Source organism: Electrophorus electricus, chromosome 1 (genome assembly GCF_013358815.1).
Source record: "Electrophorus electricus isolate fEleEle1 chromosome 1, fEleEle1.pri, whole genome shotgun sequence".
In the NCBI taxonomy this organism is placed as follows: domain Eukaryota; kingdom Metazoa; phylum Chordata; class Actinopteri; order Gymnotiformes; family Gymnotidae; genus Electrophorus; species Electrophorus electricus.
Window position 1 is genome coordinate 25,684,354 of NC_049535.1, and position 23,020 is coordinate 25,707,373.

General features: G+C 45.8%; 1 protein-coding gene across 14 annotated transcripts in view; it reads right to left on the reverse strand.

Annotated features, from left to right (window-relative positions):
* Positions 1–1,708: 1,708 nt before the first annotated feature.
* nfixb (nuclear factor I/Xb) overlaps positions 1,709–23,020 on the reverse strand; it is a 107,047-nt gene continuing 85,735 nt past the window's right edge. For 4 of the 14 annotated variants that reach the window (XM_035526130.1, XM_035526160.1, XM_035526177.1 and 1 more), the window contains 11 exons: positions 20,557–20,622; positions 19,231–19,305; positions 18,668–18,779; positions 18,358–18,393; positions 17,599–17,726; positions 14,931–15,005; positions 10,751–10,879; positions 8,363–8,538; positions 6,654–6,801; positions 4,478–4,569; positions 1,709–2,065 (listed from right to left, as the gene is read on the reverse strand). In XM_035526130.1, coding sequence (XP_035382023.1) covers positions 2,051–2,065; positions 4,478–4,569; positions 6,654–6,801; positions 8,363–8,538; positions 10,751–10,879; positions 14,931–15,005; positions 17,599–17,726; positions 18,358–18,393; positions 18,668–18,779; positions 19,231–19,305; positions 20,557–20,622 — 1,052 coding nt within the window. In that variant the 3' untranslated portion in view covers positions 1,709–2,050. The remainder of the gene's footprint in view (positions 2,066–4,477; positions 4,570–6,653; positions 6,802–8,362; positions 8,539–10,750; positions 10,880–14,930; positions 15,006–17,598; positions 17,727–18,357; positions 18,394–18,667; positions 18,780–19,230; positions 19,306–20,556; positions 20,623–23,020) is intronic. The other 10 variants (XM_035526143.1, XM_035526123.1, XM_035526134.1 and 7 more) reach the window with 9 other exon arrangements.

Consider the following 23,020-nt stretch of genomic DNA (forward strand, 5'->3'; position numbering starts at 1 on the left):
ACAAAAAAATGTATATATAAATATATATGGATATCTCCTGTATATATAAAGATGTCTGTAAATAGTGAGCTGTCACTTGTTTTGCTCCAGGCATAAAAATTTCTCCCTCCTCTATAGCTTATATGTGAGAAAATAACCTGAATTCATGTTTAACAAATTGCATAATGGGAATACAGAGGCACTTCCATTGATTAGAAAAGCAAAGACCATCGCCATCATAATTCTCATTTAGCAATGCTAGTTCTCTACCAAACTGATGACATGGTCACCTTCCGGCAACAATGCTTCCCTGCAGTGAGATACATGGTCAGGCAGTCCAGTTATTTTGTGAGGTCATTGATTAGAATTACACTGGGAATAAACTCGATGGTTTTAAATCAAAGTGATTTATGGCAATTTCAGAATGGATGTCTAATGGCTGATTAAGATTGCCCTATTAAAAACCAAGGCTTCCCTTTATAATCAATTGGTGGAAGGTGTGTGCGTTCATTTGTGTGTTTCTGGGGCCTTGCTCTGAGCTGTCAGCATTTCTTAAACATTGCCAAATTTTCAAATTGGGTAAACATGCCATTTTACTGAAAGAGATTCGAACACATAACAGCAGACTAAATAATTTGCATTCAAAATGGCTGTGAGGCACCCCACCCCCCTCTGAGCAAAGCTACGATATGTCCAACATTCTTTTGCTCCACAGCGTGGTATTGTGTTCTTGGAACATGGCCATCTGGGAGTGTAAACAGTAAACTCAAGACTGAGAGGAGAAGGGGGTTTCTGGTTTGTCTCTGCCAGCTGTTTTCTGGGGCTTTCTGTATGCCTCATTATAATAATGACACAATAAACTTCATACAAAATGATGTCTTAGAATGTCTGACGAGTGGCAGTTAGGCATAGTAAGCATTTCTGATTTGGAATGTTAAGCTGGAAAAAAGAGACACAAATAATTGCTCCTGACATTCTGGCATTTGTTTTCCAGTGTGATGATTTTTAAAGCAGCAGCTCAGAGACATGGCAGTGAATGTAATTGTGTGTGTGTGTGTGTTTATATATGTGTGTATTTTGGGGTTGGCATTCACCCAAAAGGAGTACAGTTGGTGTTCAATTGGCACTAAGGGCGAACAGAAAGCCTGAATTTGACTCTTTTTGATTGGACTGACTCCATAGGTAGTTTTTGTCCAGATCGTAACATGGAGTAATCATGCTTTTGTTTTCTCACATCGACCTTAAAAGAGAATGCCCTCTATGACTGTGGACTTGTGTCTGGCTAGCGTTAGTGTGACGTCCACTTTTCTGTATTACCATAACAGATTCTGTGCAAATGTTTTTTCCTCCACCTATTATATTTTCAATAGTGCACATGAGAGTAGTGTTTTATTTTCTGCCTTTTTGTAGTGTAATACTTTAGGTTTTATTTAACTTGGTTTTCAATTAGTATTTGTTAGGTTGGCTGTTAAAAGAATGGGCCCGTGGAGATGTACTTCTCTATAGATGTGGTCAGAATGGGGAATTATAGCTACCTTTAGGTTCAACTCTGTGCTGGTAGTGAGTATGTTTAGCGTCTCAGTAATTTGACGTCCCATTAGTTTCTAAAACCATGTTTTTTTCCCTAAAACCTCACCATTGTTGATGTCTCCAGCCATCGCACAATATATCCTTGTTCCTAAGTAACAGATTCTGTTTTTCCTCTTCAGGTTGCTCTTTTGTGTTGCTGTTTTGTTTTGTTTTTTTTGTTTTTGTTTTTTTTTCTTTTTTGCTGATGTTGTTTCCATGGTTTTTGAGAGTTGACTCCATGTCCTCCTTCACCTTGTCATGTGATCCTCTTGTTTTTGTTCAAAATGGAGGGAGGGGCTCATTGTTGTGAAGGCTGACTACACAAAACTGTAAAATTCCAAACAATATCATGCCAAGACTTCCTGGTTTCCTTTGTTGCTCTGTTGGGACAAGAGGGTTGGAGTGCATTTTCAGGTATGCTTTCTTTTTTTTTTTTTTTCCTGTTTTAAGATTCCAGATTGTAGTGATGGGATTTTAAATGCTTGTTGGCAGGCAGGTTTTGTCAGAGGAACCAAGACTGTCAAAACAAAATAAGAAAACAAAGTCAGGTTTAGCTGAAATACAACATATCACACCCCTCAGAAAAGATGCTCTGGAAGCAGCATACAGAACAGCAATCAGAAGTGAGCTTGTCAGTTTGTCCACTAGGTGTCACACTTGACTTGCTGGCCTTGTTGGAGTCTCTCTCCCCACCCTGGCCCTGTCCTCCTATAGGAGTCCCGAGAGCTCTGAACTTCTTGCCACAAAAGCATCATCGTGGCAGTTTACCTGTACACCACAAATATTTAACCAGGACTTGGAGCTAGTATTAAAAAAAAAAAAAATGAAATGGGACATTTGAGCCATATTGTTAGAAGTGCAAGGAGGTTAAGATACCAAGCGCTACATCACTGCTGAAATCTGTGGGCAGCGCAGCTAACCAAGGTCTTGGGCCTATGTGTGGGGGCTGTTTGTGCCCTCGGGCCTGTGTGTGGGACCTGACAAAGTTTTAAGGCTTGTGTTTGGGCTGATAGTACCCTTAGGCCTCTGTGTAGAAGATGACCAAGCTCTTGGACCTGTGTCCGAGGTAGGCTGAGGTCTCAGGCCTGTGTGTGGGGGCTGATGGTGCCCTCGGACCTGTGTTTGGGAGCTGACCAAGATCTCGAGCCTGTGTGTGGGAGCTGACCAATCTCTTGGGCCTGTGTGTTGGGGCTGACCAAGCTCTCGGGCCTGTGTGTTGGGGCTGATAGTGCCCTCGGGCATATGTGTGGGGACTGATGGTGCCCTCGGGGCTGTGTACGGGGGCAGGCCAGGCATGGCAGGAGCAGCAGGAGAGCACGCCACTCACTTGCAGAGTGAGAACACTAACCCTGCCTGAACAGTCGGTTTTTCTAGCCCAGCATGGAAAACGGAGCAGAAGTCGGTCGCCACCCCTGATCTGGCTCTGCTGAGCCCAGGAGAACATTCTGGAAGTCAAGTCTTGGAAACACTTTACCTCCAGGGGAGCGGCTTTTATTTTGGTTGACTTTTGCGGGTCAAACAAACAACACCCCCCCCTCCCCCGGCTCGAGGGCAGCAGCTAGGCGGAGTACTTCTTCCCTTCTGTGCTGTGCTCCTCCCTCTCCCGACTTTGTCGCTCTCTGTGTAATCCTTGGCAGTAGTGAGCACCCTCTTTCTTAGCCCCCCCCAGACCCTTTTTATTTTGACCCCCCTCCCCCCAACCCACCCCCCAACTCACCCCCTCTCAAGTTCAAGTTCGACTGGCTATGACATCATGTCTGGTTGCTGTGGGCAACCAGACAGTTGGGACGTGACTTCTCAGTTTGCAGCCCTGTGCTGAAACTCTCACCCTTGCTCCTCTTTTGCATTCCCTTCTTCCTAGCCTCAAGAAGGGTTGAGTGTAGGTACCTTGCTTGGCCACCAGGGGGCCCCTCATGCCTACTTTTCAGCGCAAAATATAAGCAAATGTATCTGGAGTTAAAACAGTTGCTTCAAAACGAGTTTCATATGGGGCCTTTGCACATAGATATGAATTCACTGAGCTATGTGTTCAGTGGGTTTAGATTGCTTTCGAGATCATTTGGACAATGGCCTTCGGGGAGAGCATGAGTCAACGCTCAGCCAGTATCATTTCTTCTAACAGGAGTGAAAGAAATCAGCGAACAGAATGAAGGCTGGCAGGAACAGAATGAGTTGGGGTCAGACCCCAGCAAGAGTCAAAAAAGGTGGAGAGTGAAAAAAGGACAAGGAGGGAGAGGAAATGGTCAAAGGCTAACGGGGCGGACCGGTTAGAGTGACTGGGGGGTGTGAGAGGGGGAGAGAGCTGAAGCCCGAGGGGTGGTAGAGCAGGGGAGAGAAGCCCTCACATGGCAGCCATGTGGCGTAGAGCGGGCCGGCTGGGTGCGCACCCGGGGCCAGCGTGGCTGGCGCACTAATGAGTAAAGTGCAGCGGGTAATAGAGGAGGGACCCCATGGTGGCTGCCTGCTTGCAGTGTTCAGATCAACCGCCTGTTCTGCTTACTCTCAGGTACGCTCCACCCAGGCCAGAGAAACAAACTGAGGATCCACAGGAGAGAGGCGTGATGAAGAGAGAGCAGGGAACAGAGGGACCACACTGGAGAGACCACACCAGAGAGAGAGAGCACACTGGAGAGACCACACCAGAGAGAGAGAGCACACTGGAGAGACCACACCAGAGAGAGAGAGCACACTGGAGCAGCAAAATGATGGAAATGAGTAAAGGTATAAAGCACTGTGTAAGTGCTAGAAGAGGTTTACAACAGGTTTTCTTGTCTCTTGTCTCAGTGCTACTCAGTTGTGTGGCTCTGATGGGCAAACGTGTGGATGAGAAGTGTTGATTAGGCTGGATTGCATTAGGAGGGAAATGTTTCAAAGATTGCAACCATCCTTGTATGAAGACAGAAACATGGTTAAGCTTTATTCTACTAACCTGTGTCTGCTGGGGGATGTTTAGAAAGTTGTTGTCCCGTGATCCGATGCTGACAAACCTGTTGGGAGCTGTGGAGCCTGGCGTGGAGTATGCTGAGGAAGAGAATACACTAATCAGCACAAGTCTCATCAAACCATCATGTCATCAAGAAACGTCATTCCAAAACCCAGTTCACAGCTAATGCGAATAAACGTAGCATGTAATTCTTCCAAGCATCAGTAGGTGGCCACATAACTTTTGCCTTTCACAGACAAGTGTGTTTCACAGGAGTTCTTAAAAGGAAAAGCTCCTGTTGCAGCATTTGTTTGTTACTTTACCTGACACTTTACTGCATACATGAGAAGAATGGTGTATTTTTCCTGTTGACAACACACTTTGCAACATATGATATAAAATAAAAGCCTCTCTATTCATTTAGGTTGCAAGGATGTTTCAGTAGGAAAGTGCTGAAGATCAGTATCAAATTTAGGGCAGTTTTAAAGGTGATGGACTCCATGGCAAAAACTTGGCTAATGAACAGGTGTCTCAGATAACTGAATGAGGCAAATATTCACCAGTTCAGTACTGGACACAACGTTTACCCTCGACAGCTTAATTGCAAAAAGTTAACAGAGACAGAGATAGCTGAAAAGGCTTTTTGTTTATTGGCTACCAAGCTATTTCTAAACTCTAGGTCAGTTAGGAGAATTAAAAAGATTATTTTGGGCTAAAAGCTCACATGATAGAGCATTAACAGTTGCCTCACAGAACCCACATTTGTCCCAAGTCGTGTGAAGTTATTCAAAAGGTACATACCACGGGATGTCCTGAAACTAAGAGAACTAAGATTTTCAGTCTGACAAATTATAAGATGACAAACTAAGATTTTCAATCTGACAGAGAATCTCTCTGTAAATGGATGAGTGCTATTTACCTCATGGAAAAAAATGTGCCAACCTCATTTAACAAACAGAACTACATGATAAAACAGTCAGTGATGACATCACATGCCCCAGTGGGATGTACTTTTAGGACTGCAAAGAGGTTTAAGGATATTAGCAGGGTTGGATGTATGTAGCTACATGTCTGTAAATCACAAGTTGTTTTGGGTTTTTTCAGGGTCAGTTAGATGTAAACAGATGACAGACTTTAAGACGTTGACAACAACAAAACTAGAATCAAAAATCAAATGGAAAAAAAGTAGAAGCACGAAACAGAACATAAAAAAGTGCTCCGTCCAGTGCCCCCTCTGTGGTGGGTCAAAAGCTTGATGATGCCAATGCCAACTTGCCCCATACACCACCTCCTTTTTAACAGCCCCAGGGTACTGATCCAAGACCAGTTGCTCATTTAAGACGGATCAAAAATGGCGCAGGATCTATGAGCGTCATCACTGATCCTGAAACAGCACTGGAGTGGCCCGCCACAACTCCACATTCTCAACACAGCAAGTCGAGCCACAGCTAGAACTGAACCAAATGGAACTCAAAGCAAGCCAAAGTAAAAGTGAAAAGTACAATGTGTGGGTTTCATTCATTTAACCAGTCTGATCTGAGTGTTCAATGTGGGAGCGTGAAGGCAAATAAAGAAGGTGATTCGAGTCCACATTTACTGCCCTAAATTTGTACCCTTCATTGAGTTTCCTTGTGGCTAGTCATGACAGGAAGTGAACTGGCTGCAGTGACTATGAATGCCACTGGTGGCTAAAAAGGGGGTGCCAAAGGGCATCTACGGGGGGGTTGCACTGGGGTTACTATACCGAGAACGAAAAGGAATCCAAAGAATTGGTGGAGTGCTTCCACGGCAATCCGGACTTCATTCGTTGGGCTCGACTGATTCTAGCCACTGGGGATCAGCATAGCGGCATACGGTGGCCATGACTGCTGGTAATAAGACCTAGATGGGCTTCTAGGATGGGGAGCATGGCTTTTCATATCAAAATCCCAGCGGTTAGCAATGCTGAGCTAATTATAACCCATGCGGAGGGTCAGAGCATGAAACTCTAGCTTACGAGGTGTCAACTAGATGGAATGGGGCCACATGAAGATTTGAAATGAACAGAGAGGTCGTGCTTGGGGTGACCGACAGGCTTACCATTGGTCAGGTGAGGCCTTGTCATGGCCAGTAGGGGCTCATCGATGGGTTGGTCCCAATTAGGGATTGGTGAGATGGGCGGGGAAAGGGTGGGGTCACTTACACGGAGATGCGGGCGAGGTGAGTCCGCCATCGAGGGGCGTGCTGCTGGGTTTAGAGTCGGGCATTGGGAGGGGCACTGGACGCGCCACAGGGGGGGGCGGAGGCAGTAAGAAGGAGCCGGGCATTTTGCTCTGGCCACTCCCGTTAGGCTGCAGACGACACAGACAGGGTGAGGAGTGTGGACGCCGCCCTACACCCCGCAGAACGGCAACACCACGCTGGCTCTCTCCAAGGAAAGATGTAGTGGGGGGGAGGGGGGGAGGCGGTGGCTGAAGGTGGTGGGGTGTTGAAAGGGGGGAGGAGGGAGGACAACCAAAAAGGATGGCGAATGCGTGTTGGCTTTGGTTATGGAGGCTCGTGTGAGTGTGTGTGTGGGTGTGTGTCCAAGTCAAAGATTCACCACAGGCACAGAGACTGGAGCAGTGAAGGAGCTGGACAAGTCGGGATGGGGGGCTTTCAAACGATGGCAGGAACACAAAAAGAGAAAGGCACGCGGATGGCGGGGCCGGGTTCACACGAATGAGCTCAACTGAAAAGGGCGGAGACAAAGGCTACAACAGCAACACCGATGGCAAAAGCGGAACACAAGGAGGAGTGTGTGCTGCGTTGAATGCATTGAGTGTATGCCGAGGTTGCGGTGTAGATGGGGTTTTACTGAACAGGTGAGCAGAGAAGCACAAGGAGGACAAAAAAACTTTAAAGTGCTAAGAGCACATGGTAGATAATAACAAAACAGTCAGTCTTAAACCCAAAGGCTTGTCTTTTCATCTCAGTTCGCATGTATTCCAGACCAAAAAGCCCCCACGCTTTCAGTGAGAAGACAAGACAGAAACCTCTCAAAACGTTATTAAAAGACTAACCTTGTCATTTCTGAACAACGAAATGCTCTTTCATCAAGCATAAACAAATGGTGATGTATGAAGAAAGCAATTATGCTTTGAAAGAGGTCTGAGGTATGAAAATTCAACACCTTTTAAAATCACTACCATTATGGAAAAATGTGTTCAATGCATGTTCAACAAGGAGGAAACATACTGATGATCATAGACAATGAAAAATAGTTTGGCTGTTTGCAAAAAAGGAGTAGGGAGTCTGCATTCCAATATTTTAAAAGAAACATGAACAAAAACACTGGAAAAAAAAAAGAATTACAGGAATGCTGCTTTTTGGTAAATTTACATCAGAGTGTAGACTCCTACCTTTTTTGTGTGAAGCCACATTTATGCACAAGATAGTCATTTTCATTTGCAAACTGCTTTGCCATAATGATTACCTACTTCTTTACAATGACTGGCCACGAATATTTGTTTTCCAATTTTTTACAGTTTCTATCTTTCAATTAAAAAGGTTCTTTGTAAACTGTTTCTTTCCGCTCATCACATAATTAACAATCTTTGTGAGATAAATCATATGAGATTGCAAAGAAGAATCAGGAAACTGATAGGAAAGTCGGACCCCTGACCCAGATCTGAACCCCCCTGATAGGAATGGCCGTTTAGTCATAGATAATGTTGCAATGTCTTGTAAGGCTTATCTTTCCTCAATTTAAAACCTCTAAATGCTCCTCTAATCCAAGTGCTAATTTACTCTGAGTCTTTCTGCAGATTCTTTCACGTGAGCTGAGAAACAAGAGCAGCTTTTGTAGCACTGCAGAGTGTAGGTGAGCTCTGGCTGTCCTGCACCACGTGCGCCAGCTTTGCAGGGGCTTACCTGGCCGCCAGCCTGGCCCGATCCGTCGGCACACACGAACTGCACAAACTCCTTGAGCGGGTCCTGCCCGGGGTGGTGGTGGTAGCGGATGGTGGGGTGGGTGAAGTAGGGGCTGGACTGCTGGATGATGGAGGGAGAGGGGAAGTGCAGAGAGGAGGCAGAGGCACGGGGGCTCCCTGCAGAGAGACGGACAGCGAGAGAGGCTGGCATTAGGCCCACGCGACTACATCCACTACCACTGCATATGAACATGGAAATGGACTCTCTGCACAGCGGCATGACGGACGTGGTCCGAACGCAACCTTTTCATAATGGGGCTGACAAATAGATATGCAAATGGTGTTTGTGTTCGGTTTGTGCAAAAGCAAGCATAGGTGATGTCGATGAAAAGAATCTACTGAGGTGGTAGTACACAAACACACACACACACACACACACACACACACACACACACACACACACACACACGCGCATGCACGCGTGTGTGTGTAAGTCATAAAGGCAGGTACTAGTGCCTGACCTAAGTACAATGTTTCACTGTCTAAATGGCCAGTGAGTATTCCTCATCATGGCTGTCACACTTTGCCATTCAAAAGATCTTTTAGAGGCATCTTTCTCTTTCTACAGAGGTATGTGACACCTGCAAACATACTTCCAAAAAGGTGTTGGAAAGAGCTTGAGCTGCGCGCTGATACTTTAACAGTAGGTGTCCCTTCAGTTTGATTGGCATGTGGGGGGTGGGTAGATTGGGCAGGTTGGGTGAACCCTCGCCCTCGTTGTCTCCTGGCGTGCCAGCCTCCTTTCCTCTGCCCAGCAGGCTCTCCAGCTGCCCAGGCAGGCCTGCCAAACACCCCCGCTCCCCCAGACGAGGGCACCTCACTCGCGGCCAAAGCCTCGTGCCCCCCTGCCGTTCGGCTCAGCCCCACCACCCCCTCTCTCCCCACCCTGCCGGTCGGCTCCCGGATCACCCGCGCCGCAGGCTGCTCCCCTCGCTGCCTTTCTTTATCCATCCTTTAATCCCTTTAGGGAGTGGGGCAGAGGCCAGGGGCGCTGGCGAGGGCAGTGCCTCTGGAGCGCAGGCTTACAGAGGAGGGCGCTCCACACAAGGGCCGGGCTAGCTTAAGCCACACCACAGGTCATGGTGGGGAAACGGATCAGATCGGTGGGTGCCACCAGCGTCCAGGCACTGCGAAAGGCTCAGGAGGAGCGAACGCAGCTAGAGCGGTGATTGAGACAGAACGCCTGGTGCCCCGATCACATGGCAGATTAGTGCATTTCAGTGCAAACCCAGTGTGTGTGCAAAGTTACTCCAAATCCAGCGTTGGCTCTGGTGCCCAGATTGGAATGGGCATAGACAGCTTGCCTTTATTTTGTAGGTATGCTCTCAAAAGAAGGGGCACAGTGTCGAAAACAACTGTCATATGAACAGAATTTACCTTCCCATCTACAATTATTCCATGTGTCATTAAAGCTCTTAGTAATGGAAAAAAAATGTATGTAACTTTTACATCTGTTCATCCTTAATAATTACATTATTTCTGGATGCCTTTGATAACCATGGTAAATAGATTAATAAACATTTGGTACTTTGTGTTTTGCCTTTTACAGAAATGGCACAGACCTATGTAGACACCAATGATTCATTGCTTTAGAATCATCCAGGTCTTTTAAAGTAAATGGTCCTCTTGCCTTGTCTTTTTCTGTGGGTTGTTTGGCACAGATGCATGCATTTGGTTAGTGTTTGTTGGATTAGGTGTTTGATGGGTTGGCTTGACAGTTGTTTTTCCAGAACATTCTAAATGCAACTGCCAAATGATTTAAAGGTTTGAAGTTGTCTGAAACACACCAACATTCCAGATTGGTCCACACAATAATTAGGGACAGTAACTTTCTGTAATAGAAGAGAATTCAATCTCCCTCTGAAGGCCATTAGATCACTCAGACTAATATAAATGAAAGTCTTTAAAATAATTAACAAAGCTTTTGAGAACCTCAAAGCATTTTGCATGTAGAGACCTGAATGAGTCCAAAAGTATACGACTGCACCCTCATACCAGAGAGAGATGAAGTCCACCACCATGGGAAGAAAGCACCTGACCACAGACAGACTGACAGACAGACAGACCAGCCTTCGTTACTTTGTTTAAAAAAAACAAGGACAGGAAGAGGGTGAGGGAGGAACCCAGAAGCGGGTGAGGTAAGAGAGATCCCAAACACAGCCACCCAGCCCTGACCCGGCCCCGACCCACCACAGCTACCGCAAAACATGGTCTCACCTCTTCCAGTAGCCAAAGGCGACTTCTGAGGGGACCCGGAGGGAGGGCGGAAGGGTGGGGGTGGTTGGAGGGGTGAGGTGGGGGGAGGTGTTTAGGGGCTCTGAACTCTCACCTGGTCTCACTCCTGCCAGCATGGGCAGTGGGTGGTGGGTGAACGGCATGCGAGCAGATCTCGTCTGGCCGGACAGAGCGCTGAAATCGAATTTCCCCGCCTTCTTAAGAGAACCAGGCGACGAGAGTCCTGGCAAAAATGGGATCAACAAAATGGCAGAACAGAGATAGGTGGTTTTAATGAAACAGGCTCTGTGTTTGGACCTTGGCTTGATCTGTATGCTTTAGGAGGGAAAAAAAAACAAACACCCGAGTTGAAGCAGCAGGTGGAGAAAGGGGGTGGGAGAGGGTTGGAAGGGTTCTCTAGGCAGACTGTCAGCGGGAAAAACAGCTGAGGAAGGCCGTGGTAGCAGGTCCCATGCGACCACTTTTTTACTTTCATCTGTCTGTCTGTATGTCTGCCTCTCTCGCTACTCCACAATGACACACACACACCCATATGCATATATATGCATCCCTCGAGCAACGATAGGACACACACAAGACTATGAGCATGATGGAACTCAGTAGAGTGCTTCGTAACTTATCCTTATCCTATTCCCATTGGCAGGGCTGCACAGTTTTCTCAACTAAAGGCCAACATCATCCAAATTAAAGTACTACACATTACAGAAAAAGACCCAATGAAATTAGTAAAAAGGTGAAGCATTTTTAATGAGCCATCTATTTCTAAACCCTCTAATTGTAAGTCACTAGTAGGATCCAGTATGCTACACATTGAGCAACCATTTAGTTGCTTCCAGTAGATACCATTTGGATGGATATTAATTGTTCACAGAGCTTTAAAAGTGACACTTTTTTTTCCATGTCACCATTGACTAACTCTCCAAAAAGTGAAGTACCATAGCAATTCACCAGCTATGTAAACAAAATGATCCAGAGTCAGCTTCAACGTAAAGGTGAGTGAAAGAGCTGTGCTGATATAGCGAATCCATCCTACAGTCTGAGAGCAAACACAACCCCTTTTATAGGTCTTCACGGAGTTGAGCTGCCGTCCTGTCAGAGCAAGCTGTTCTCGGAGAATGGTCTGAGACAGCAACACACTGCCTAACGAGAGGAGGCTGGGGGGAGTGAGGGATGTGCGACTAACGACAGAGGAGGTGTGAGAAGCGGAAGGAGAGAGCGGTCTGATGGCATGTGCTCCTCATATATAACGGCACATTAAAGTGTCCTCCCGCTTCTATAAACGTCGGCCCGAAAGCCGCAGGGCCCACGATCGGGCTGACGAGCTAGTCCAACGTTTGGCAAAAACAAACAAGCTAAGTATACACTAGGTTTACCAAGTGACCCAGAAATGCAGCCAAAAGTGTCATGGCTGGGGGAATGAAAACGAGTCTGTTTTATGATCAGGACTTCTTGTGGCTGGTTTTGAGGGAAATTATTTTGATATATGGTAATCCAAACACACAGTTTAAGATTCTGGGGTTTGTGGCACTGCCAAAATGGTGGGTAGTTCTTTCTGTGACCTCCATGAGCAAGGCCCATAATATTAATGTGAAATCTAATGACTTGCTAGCCCCCTCATCTCTCTCTTTCTGTATGTCTGTCTCCTTCTTTCCATCTCTTATGAGTCATTGGACACGAGGTTCAGAGACAAGGAAGCACAAGGATGGTCCCCCGTGAGACATGATAGGCAGAAGCAAGCAGGCATCACCGGGAGATCAGAACTAAACTGTTGAATTAAAAGTTGTCAACAAATGGAATCCCTGTTTACAAGCTTAAGCGTACATGTACCACACTATTCAGTGTTCTTAAAGACCAAGCTGTGCAAATGAAGCAGAGGAAAATCGCAATCTTCAACCGCAACACTTCAGAGAGAGAGAGAGAGAGAGAGAGAGAGAGAGAGAGAGAGAGAGAGAGAGAGAGAGAGAGAGAGAACTATGACATTTTGCATTTAGTGTTATAGGATTAATTCCCTAAAATAAACAGGCAGACCCCCCCCCCCCCCCCCCCCCCACACACACACACACACATACACACGCATGGTCATACTCCATTAATGCATTTTAAATAAAGAGGATTTGGGATTTTTTTAGGAGAGATGTTAAAAGCCATAATGCTGGCTGAGGAAGTGGGGAGTTCAGCTATGACACAGACCGTCATATTTATTTATGAGGTTCTGACGCACATCATACTGTTTTCATCTATTCTGATACCCTCGCACGACTTTGATATTAACTAATATCTCAACTTTCTTCTCAGTACCAGAAGTAACTGTAAATTGTGTTCTAATCAAAAATCTCAATAATCAATTATCATCCTGCTTGCTGAACAGGCATGGGCTATCTCAACAAAAGCATTCTGAGTGAAAATCATACTTAATGACTTAAAAATGTGCCAATATTATTCCAGATACACCAAATAATATATAATTAAATGGTGTCCATACAATTAGAAATTAGAGACTGTTCCGTGTTGCTGAATTAATGAATCGTTTAGCATATGTCTCTGTCAGTGGCCGGAAACAGACGCTAAATAACAGCCTTTAGAGTTAAAGCCGACAGAAGTTTCTATGATCTCCTTCTTCCTGTCTACACATATGTGTGTGCGTGTGTCTGTGTGTGTGTATGTATAATATGTGTGTTTATGTGTCATTTGTTATTTCTCTTTCTCTGTCCAGTTTTTGGCACAACATGCCAGTGTACTGGCAGCCAATCAAATGCTCCCATGACCCTCCAGTCTCGCCACACTAACAAGCTGGCCGGCACACAAACATCGAGCCGTCACACAACGGTACACACAAGTCTCCAACACTCACACAACACCACACTTTGCCCCTATGAATACACTCAACACACACACCACCACAAAACAAAACAAACAAGCAAACAAACAAAGCAGTAGCATTAGCACAAACATTACACCGTTACACAGCTTCACACAGACTGGTCCCCTGACTCTCAACCGCATGCAGACACCCAAAGCCAGCTCATCCTCTCCTGTCTCTCTCAGTCCTGTGCTGTGTTTGGAGGGGTGGAGGCAGACGGGTGGAGGCAGACGGCTGGAACAGTGCTCCGGACAGACAGAGCGCAGGGGGAGTGGTGGGTGGGGCAGACTTAATGATGAATGGCACGAGCCAAACGCCTCCTTCAGGTACCAAATCACCTTTGGAGCATAGCACAGTGTCGTTCACTCACACACCCACACACGCAACAACCCCCCACCCCACACACCACAATCACCACCACTACCATCATCATCGCGGTAACAGATGTCTTCTGTAACCCAGTAGCTCCCATAGCTGTCGACACATGGAGGTACCATCTGGACTGGAGCTCCGCTTCTTTCCAGATTGTGTGTGTAAGTGTGTGTGTGTGTGTGTGTGTGTGTGTGTGCGCGTTTGTGCGCGCATGTGGCATATTTTGAGGACATAAGGCCTGTGGCATTACAGGCAGCGCACCTGAGTGTGTTTTCATTTGTTTATTTGGGTTGTCGTGTGTGAGTGAGTGCGTGCGTAGCTGTGGCTTTGCCAGGTGGGAGTTCTCAAGGCAAAGCGGCATCAGTAACCCAGCAGCTAAAACACTGCTCAGCTGAACACACAAGCACACACAGGCACACGCAGCCAGACAGCACTGCACTACTCCATTATGGTAATTAATCACTATTAATAATTGTGGTGCAAATGTGAACGTAAGTAAATATTAGCAGCTGTTGAAATAGGCTGGTGTGGCTCATTTGAGCAAAAAAACAACAACAACAAAAACCCCTAAACCCAGTGTCAGAGACACTGGATAGGTCTCTGTATACATCTGTTGCACAGTAAATTCAACATCTGAACAGAATTCATTCAGCGAGAATCCAACACAAGCATCTCCTAGCACATTATCAGGGATGTTGCTGATGGTTTGAAACAACATGGTGAGAACTGGAAAAACAACAACCATCTCAAAGAAGAGTAAGAAGAAAATAAAAAGGCAGAAGGGGAAGAGACAGAGAAAAAGAGGTAGAGGTAGTGAAAAATACAGGTAGAGAGAGTGGTAGAAAGACATGCAGAGAGGTACAGAGAGCAGTAGAGAGAGACATGCCGAGAGAGAGGTAGAGAGACAAGGAGAGAATGAGACGAAGAGGTAGAGGTAGAGAGCAAGTGGTGCAGGAACACTGAGACAGAAGTACAGACAGTGGCTTTGGGTGCAGGCTGTGTAAAAGGCGTGTAGGTAAAGATGAGGGGAATGTGGTCTAACCATGGTAAGGAAACTGCACGCCATCGCTCTCATGTTTAATCTTCCTCTCCTGCATACTGGCCAAATGGTGCTGCACTGAAAAACCCAAACAGGGGAGAAGGGCAGAGTTAACAATATGACAGAGAGAGAGAGAGAGAGAGAGAGAGAGAGAGAGAAAGAGAGTGTGTGTGTGTGTGTGTGTGAGAGAGAGAAAGTGTGTGTGTGGGGGGGGAGACAGAGAGAGACAGAAACTTGGCATGTTTTGGTATAGAGGGAATCAGGGAACATTTGTAAATTATTTAACAATAATTTTAAAGACTCTTGACTCAGTCTATATATCGTACTTTTTTGTTTTTTGTACCTTTCAAACACTCAAGAGACAATGGACAAAGCTAAGAAAAGCTGAGAAAGTCAGCCACACTAAGGCAATACCAGAGAGAGTCCAGCTGGGCTCGATCCCCGCCAGCTCTCCTTTAGTTTGAGAAAAAGAAAGAGACATAGAGAATGACAGAGGGAGAGAAAGAGGGAAAGGGGTAGAGAGAGAAGGGAGAGAGAAACCAGGATAGAACATCTGGGAATAGTGAGACAGGAAGTAATCACGAGCACTTCACATGAGCAGAAGGTGTGTGGGATTGGAGCTGGGGCCCAACACTCCGTTAATGCAGGACACGTTGTATATATGGACATTGTGCTTTCATGAATGGAATGAATGAGGGATCATATGGACAAGGAGAATCGTTCTCCTGTGGATCCGCTGTGTATATACCTTCTGGAAGCTTCTGTTACAGGTGAGTGGAAGCTTGTTATGGAAGAAACATGAGTGTTTCCACAAGAGCTTGTGTGTGGAGGAAGGGAGGTGGTTGGGGTCAGAAAAAGAGAGAGGTGCAGAAACTGGGAGCATAGAAACCCAGAGTGAGATCATGCTATGATCTGTGGTCTGTCCACACAGCCCAGAGACAGTCAGAGCCTACTCAACTGACTTTATGGAGTGAAATGTTACGAGCATTCAGACAGATCTCCCCATCCTGAAGTCTACCAGGCTTTTACATACAGAAAACAGATGAAACTTTTCTAGGTAGATTCTATAAAATATTTGCTACTTTTTCATATAGTACATATGTACAATCTCCCTTGCAAAAAAAAAAAAAAAAAAAAAAAGCAAATAAATTCTACAAAAGAAACATTAGTAATACATACTGGAGATACCCCAAAGGCTACACCAGTATAAGCCCTTCATTACGACATAAATTATATAAACATTTATATAAGCCTTCACCGTATAACATTATAGTACAGTCATTCTTTCATGTCGATCTTCCCACCAGGTGCCAGGTCCAGGAGCAATGGCAGTGCATGCTTTGGAACTGCTCATGTTTTGTCTTTACTTGGAAATCTTCATCAGAATTGTGTCACTCTGACATAAAAACATACTGAAGTGACAGTCAGTTCTCATAATGTACTATATTGTACATATGCATATGTATATATTGTCAGAGAAGTGTCATAACATATGCTTTTATCAGCAAGCAGGTTTACGTCAGTTTCTGGTTTTCAAGGACTTACGTAGCTGTCATGTAGCCTTATGAACACTGCCCTGTTCCTGAAATATATTTCCTCTGAACAAATGAATAACTAAGACCAAGTACCATTTAGTGAGGAAAAACACTGGGTGCATGCGCATACACACACACACACACACACACACACACACACACACACACACAAAACACACACACACATCTAATACACCCAAATCCAGAAATTTAGTACACCTAAAGAGCTGACTGAACCACAAGCTCTATACTGTTATTGATAGCCCAATCACAGGCCTAAGAAAAGATCACCAACCACTAAACACGCACGTGAATTTGCGTGCACACACGCACACCAGGTGCCACACCTTTATTTATCTATTGCAAATTCTGTTCAATGTCCCAATGACTCGGGTGCAAAGATATAAGCAAGCTTTTCGTTTTGTTTTCCATGCTGGCTAGGTTCAGGTTTGCATAAATACCTAAAGAATCCAGCATCTTATATGTCGCTAGACTTATAAAATGAGAAAGTAAAAGCATAACACCAATCCCTCAGTGAGCACAAATCTGTATTACATCAAGCGCATCAAACACAACTTCACTGTACGATATTAAAAAATGATCATATTACTCAACAGAAAACAAAAGTACATTGTCTGGAGAGCTAATCGAGCAGCATTTTTGTGGTACACTGTGATGGTCCAGTTGCATTTATTTGTCGCTGGCTCTGTTTGCACTATGGGGGAGAAGCCTGGTACGTAATGGGAGGATGGTGGAGAGAAAGTGAGACAGGCACAGAGAATGAGAGGGCACTGAGTGGGTGGCTGGATGGATGAGAGAGTGAATGAGTGAATGATTGAGTGGGGAGGCTGAGGAAAGTCATTATAAAGAAAGTGTGGACTCTTCACACCGCCACTCTGCTATTACCAGCTTAAGGCCTGTGCTGTGATTGGGTACACCCTGAGACAGATGCCCAAACCACAGCTACCTGATTGGTCTGACTGGTGCACTGAACATTACCCAGCTTCTCTAATCTGGTCTCTCTAATTCAAATCTCTGAATTCTGCGATCAGTGATGCTTCTTAAGCCTGGCTGTGTGAAGAGTGCGTGTGTGTGTGTGTGTGTATGTGTGTGAGCACATGTGCTCGTGTGTGTACCTGCGTCCACGTCATTGGGCCAGCCGCTGGGCTGGGAGCCACCTGGCGCAGGCGAACGGCCCGAATAGAAGACGTCGTCCACTGGGCTCTCCATCTCGCTGTCATCAATAGACTTGCGCTTGTTTGAGCTGAGACATGTGACAGCAGAGAGGGAGAGGGAGGGGAGATACGGTTAATGAATAAACATGAAATGAAAGGGATTTTTACCCTACATAATAATAATAATGTCATAGAAGGTAATGACTTTTAGGTAGCAGGGGTACTCCTAGCATTCTAAACAGAACTGCTATTTTAGTCATAATACTTTCAATAAACAAAGTTCTAGGGTATCTACTATATGTGTTCCATATATCGGTGCCGGGTAACTCCAGTCCTGAGGAGCCACGATACTACACAGGTCAGTGTACTTTCCCCACGTTGACCCACCCGATTCAGTACAACACTCCTCAGCTCAGTGTACTCGCTCCACCCTGACCCGCCTGATTCAACTCATCAGCTCATTGTGGAGTTGAATCAGGTGTGTCAGAGTGCTCTAGTGTGGCACTCCAGGACTGCAGCCTGCCATGGGATGTGCAGGTGTGCATGTGGAAGAATGCAGATTAGGCAGTGTTCATGTGGGGCTCTCGTTCCGGTAGGAGAGAGAGAAAAAGAGAGAAATATAGACACAGGCACATCAAGTGTTAGTGCTGAGTTTAGAGGAGGAGGAGGAAGGCATGGCAGAGTAGGCAGGGCAGAGGTGGGGCAGGGTGGGGGGTGTACCTCCGTGGGAGACTGCCATACAGCTCCATTTCAGTCCTGCAGCGGCCCAGAAATGCAGGAAAAAGACGGACACAGAGGGAGAGAAGCAAACAGTGAAACGGAGGTGAGAAAGAGGGAGAGAGACAGACAATGGGAAGAATTAAGGGACGCAGAGGAGCAGAAGAAAGGGGAGAAAGGTTCCATCACTCAAGCTCACTTACGCAAACACATGCGACACTTGTGTAAGTACAGAGGACCAGTTGAAAAAAGGGCAAGAAAAAGTGGGTATGTGTGTTTGTATGAGAGAGAGAGTGTGTATGTTTGTGTGTACCTGGTCGACGGGGTCGATGTGATGGAACGGCGACCCAGGTTGATGTTGTAATATCCTGGACTGTCCAAGTCTGCCAGGGAGAAGTTGGGACCTGTAGCCGTGGCAACCGGAGCTAAAAACACAAGAGGCAAAGAACAAACTCAGTACCTGCAGCTATGGCATCAGTCACTGAGCCTATAGCAATATTTCAGCATTCCAGTATTTTTATCGTCTAACCCAATTCATGAGTTTTAGGTCCAATTCCTTAATTACATTTACTGATTTCCTTTTAAGAGTCTTAGCAGATAGTTGTTCACCAGAGAACAAGTAACATGCATAAATCAAGCCGCAAGCAACACTCTAAACCGTATTTTTAACATTTTTAACAGCCGTATCCAGTGTTACCGTGAGGACAACTATCTGAGAGGCCATCATCTGCCATTCAGAACACAACAGTGTGGATGAGTGAGTGAGAGTGTGAGGTGGTGAGCGACAGACAGGCTTGATGAAGAAATGGGCAGGAAAGTGGATAAAACGTGTGTGTGTGTGTGTATATGTGTGTGTGCACATGTGATGTGACTCACTCTGGGACACGCGGACCAGCTCAGCCACGTTCCACACTCCTGAAGTCACAAAGCAGTCCTGGAAACTCAAGTGCCCTGGAGAGAGAGAGGGAACAACACTGAATGACACACAACAGCACACAAACACACACACCACACACTCACTAAACCCCAGCCTAACCACATGGACCACACTGTTAAATTCAGTCTTTTATTATATAATGTGCTCCCTCATAGTGTGACAATAACAGGCTGGAGGCTTTTGGGTAGTGCCATTTTGGCGAGCTCTCTAGACCGAGGTGACTGGAGCCCAGGACCTAATGAGAACGCTGAACATAGTGTGTGTCTACTGACTGAGGGTGTGTGAGCTCCAACGCCATGCCCTCAGAGGGCCTGCAAGTCTTCCTAAGTAGGACAACTGCAGCTTCAGACTCAGCACGTGTTGGTCTGGCTGTGGGGGTCCTTGGTGCGTGCACACAAAGCAGCTCTTCAAAATGTGTGTTTACAATTTACTGTAAGTGAGAGCTCAGGGCACATGCAGGCGCTCACTCACATGTGTGTAGTATGTATAACAGCGTGTGTGTGTACACTGTGTATGTGTATTTTGTGACACGGGTGATTCGGTTACAGCTCCACACCCATCTTCAGTGCTGGCTGAGGTCAGTGTGTGTGCATGTGTGTGTGAACGCATGTGCTTGTGTGTGTGCATGCGTGTGTGCACGTTTGTGTGTGTGTGTGTGTGTGTGTGTGTGTATGTGTGTTTTTGCACACGCGTAGGGGCTCTGGTGTTGGTTAACCGCAGCAATGCCGGCGCATGAGCTCAGCGCTGCTCCGTGCTGCAGCCATGTGGTTCCCATCAGCCAATCACGTCAGAGTGATTTATGAGTGTTACGCCACACTCGCTCACAGCCAGCCTAGCAACGCCTTACTATAACAAACTCGAACGAGGATGGCCTTGTCCCGGCTCGAGTGTGGCCACACATACGAATACATTGAGTGTGTGGCATATGTGTGAGAAACCATTTCTAAACCATGCAAATAACACAGCTTACCGCGTTCACTGAGATTCGACTGCATGTACATGCACATGTCATTGCAGTTACAGATGGGGAAAGGTCCTAAATCTGTTACACCCTTTCTACCTGCCAAGAGTGCATGGAAAGTGTGACAGGGTTCTAGCGAATGTGTGGTGAGAAACTGTGCAATTGGCTTCAATTGATAGAACACAGAGCAAATTGTGTGTATACATGTATGAAACTTCCAAAGCATCTTACAAAAGTAGTGGCCCTGGATTAGTACAGCTTTTTAGAGGCAATATCCTGGTGTGAGTGTGTGAACTGAACTCACCATTGGGCGGCGGCTTGACATCGGCGTCTCCTTGCTGGTTGGAGTTGTCTGATTGTCCGGATTGTTCTGGGAAGAAGAAAGGGGGAGGGAATTAGGTATATTCCAACATCAGACCAACTACCAAAGACAGGCAAAACAAAACCAAGCATGCAAACAAGGACACCTGCTGACCGCTGTTTCACCCGACACATTTACACTAGAGCACAACCATAAATTAACTGAACAGAGCGCAAAACAGATCGTTAACTTTCTATTTTTGGTGCAAGTGGTCTTTAAGACACTGACAGAATAGGGTCTGATGTGGGCTGAATTTAGACTCCGCCCAGCATGGCACCCAGCCTGGGGCCCTGTGGGCAGTGGGACCTCATGTGCTTGCCCTTCCAGTCACTGCTGCTGCTGGGCCTGCAACCTGGCCCCCAAAACCAGCCTGCTGGGTGGCTCCTTCCACATGCAAGTCCATCGCCACACTGCGCCGTACAACAACTCTACAATGCCATGTAGCTGTGCGACTACGTGTTATCGCATACCTCATGCAGCTGTTGAAACACAAGGGCAACATTTGTTTCTTGAAACATGAATAAAATGGAATTGCTACTTAATAAAGCTGTTTTTAACACAAAACAAGTGGCATCTGCGGTGCCATTATGATTTACATTCGTATAACACAGCTCTCAATGCACAGTCTACTGCATCAACAACACAGTAAGTCAGCAACCAGTAAAACTCAGCTCTCACTAATGGGCCATATAAGATAGACTCACGTTTTTTGGGGAGCCACACAGTGGTTTGGATGTCTCCATAGGCTCTTCATCTAGGAAAGTACTAGGAAAGTTAACTGCTCTTGGAGAAAGCCCAGACCCCCCTGGATGTTGTACTTGGCCCTGCCTCTGTGACATTCCTTCTGTCCTATGGTGTGTTTTGGTAACAATACATTTATGGAGAGATGTTCTTCAGAATAGGTATTCTAATGCTAACAAACCTACGAGCTCAGTCCAGCCTTTCACACTTGTAGCCTACACAGATTGTAACGAAGCACATGGGGAAAGAACAGTAGCGTTTTCTGCCACTACCAGCACTACTACACCAGCTCCAGGGCTGCTGACCAGCTCAGATGAAGGATAGCTGATAGAAAAGAGACAGTGACCCAATGGCAACGTGGACGAAAACCAAGAGCTCCCTTTTCTTCTCTCACTTGCTCCTTTTCTCTCTTCCTCACACTCTCTGCTGTCGCTCTGTGGAATCCTGGCAGCCATCTTAGCGCTTGGCAGCCATCTTAGCACTGGCGGTGTGGGAGCATTCCTGCTATCTTAGAGACTGCAAACACCCTCTCTAACAAACATACTCCCCTTAAAGAGTATATATAGTTATGCTTATATATATATATACATATATATATATATATATATATATATATATATATATATATATATATATATATATATATACACACACACACACACACACACACACACACACACACACACAGTATATAATCTCAAAGATTATAACCTATAATGGGGTCAGTGAGTGGTTTTCTTATTGTGACCATTTAATTACAACTGAATATAGAGACTTGATACTATCTACCATAGACACCATGTGATGACAGACAGTGCTGAGAGATCAGTGGTTAAATACAGCCTCTGCAAATGATGCTAAGTAACAAGTTTATAACATTTTAAATGTTACATTTTCTGCTTCTCTGTACTAAACTATTGTTATCTATACATCCATGTTCCCCTATGTGGGTAACTTATATAAATCCCAAGTAATGACGCCATATCACCATATGGACTGTAGATATCGCCCCCTAGTGTTGTGGAGAACTAAAAATGGTTCAGGGAGGTGGTGGGTTATAAGTCTCCAACAAGCACTAATCCAATTACATGGCACATTAACGGGGGCTCACTATGCACAGTGAATGGGAGAGCTTGCGCTATTGGACAGAGACAAAAGGGTGATGAGCAGGGGGCAGATAATCAACCTCACACTCACAATAGAGAGTCTGTCCAATATTAGAGCAGCCTCGACTAACCATAGAGAGTCCAATCACTACCGTTATCAGCAATCCCCCACACACACACACACACACACACACACACACACACACACACACACACACACACACACACACAGACATACACACACGCACATACACTTGCATGCACATACACAGTAAATGCACAGCACACTAATACATCCAGTGTTGCTCATCCCCCCTTCTTATCTATGCAGCACACTCACTCAGAGGACACTCAGAACACAGTGCCCGCCAAAAATAATGAGTCACACATGCACAGCCGTAGACATGCACAGGCATACACTTGTACAAATGTGGACACACTACACAGTAAAGAAAGGCACACAGACTTGTCAAGGGAGACTGAAATATGAGTTTAGTACCTTTCAAGGGCTGTGAAATCTTTCATCATTGAGAAGACTGTTACTATTTTTGGGTCATACA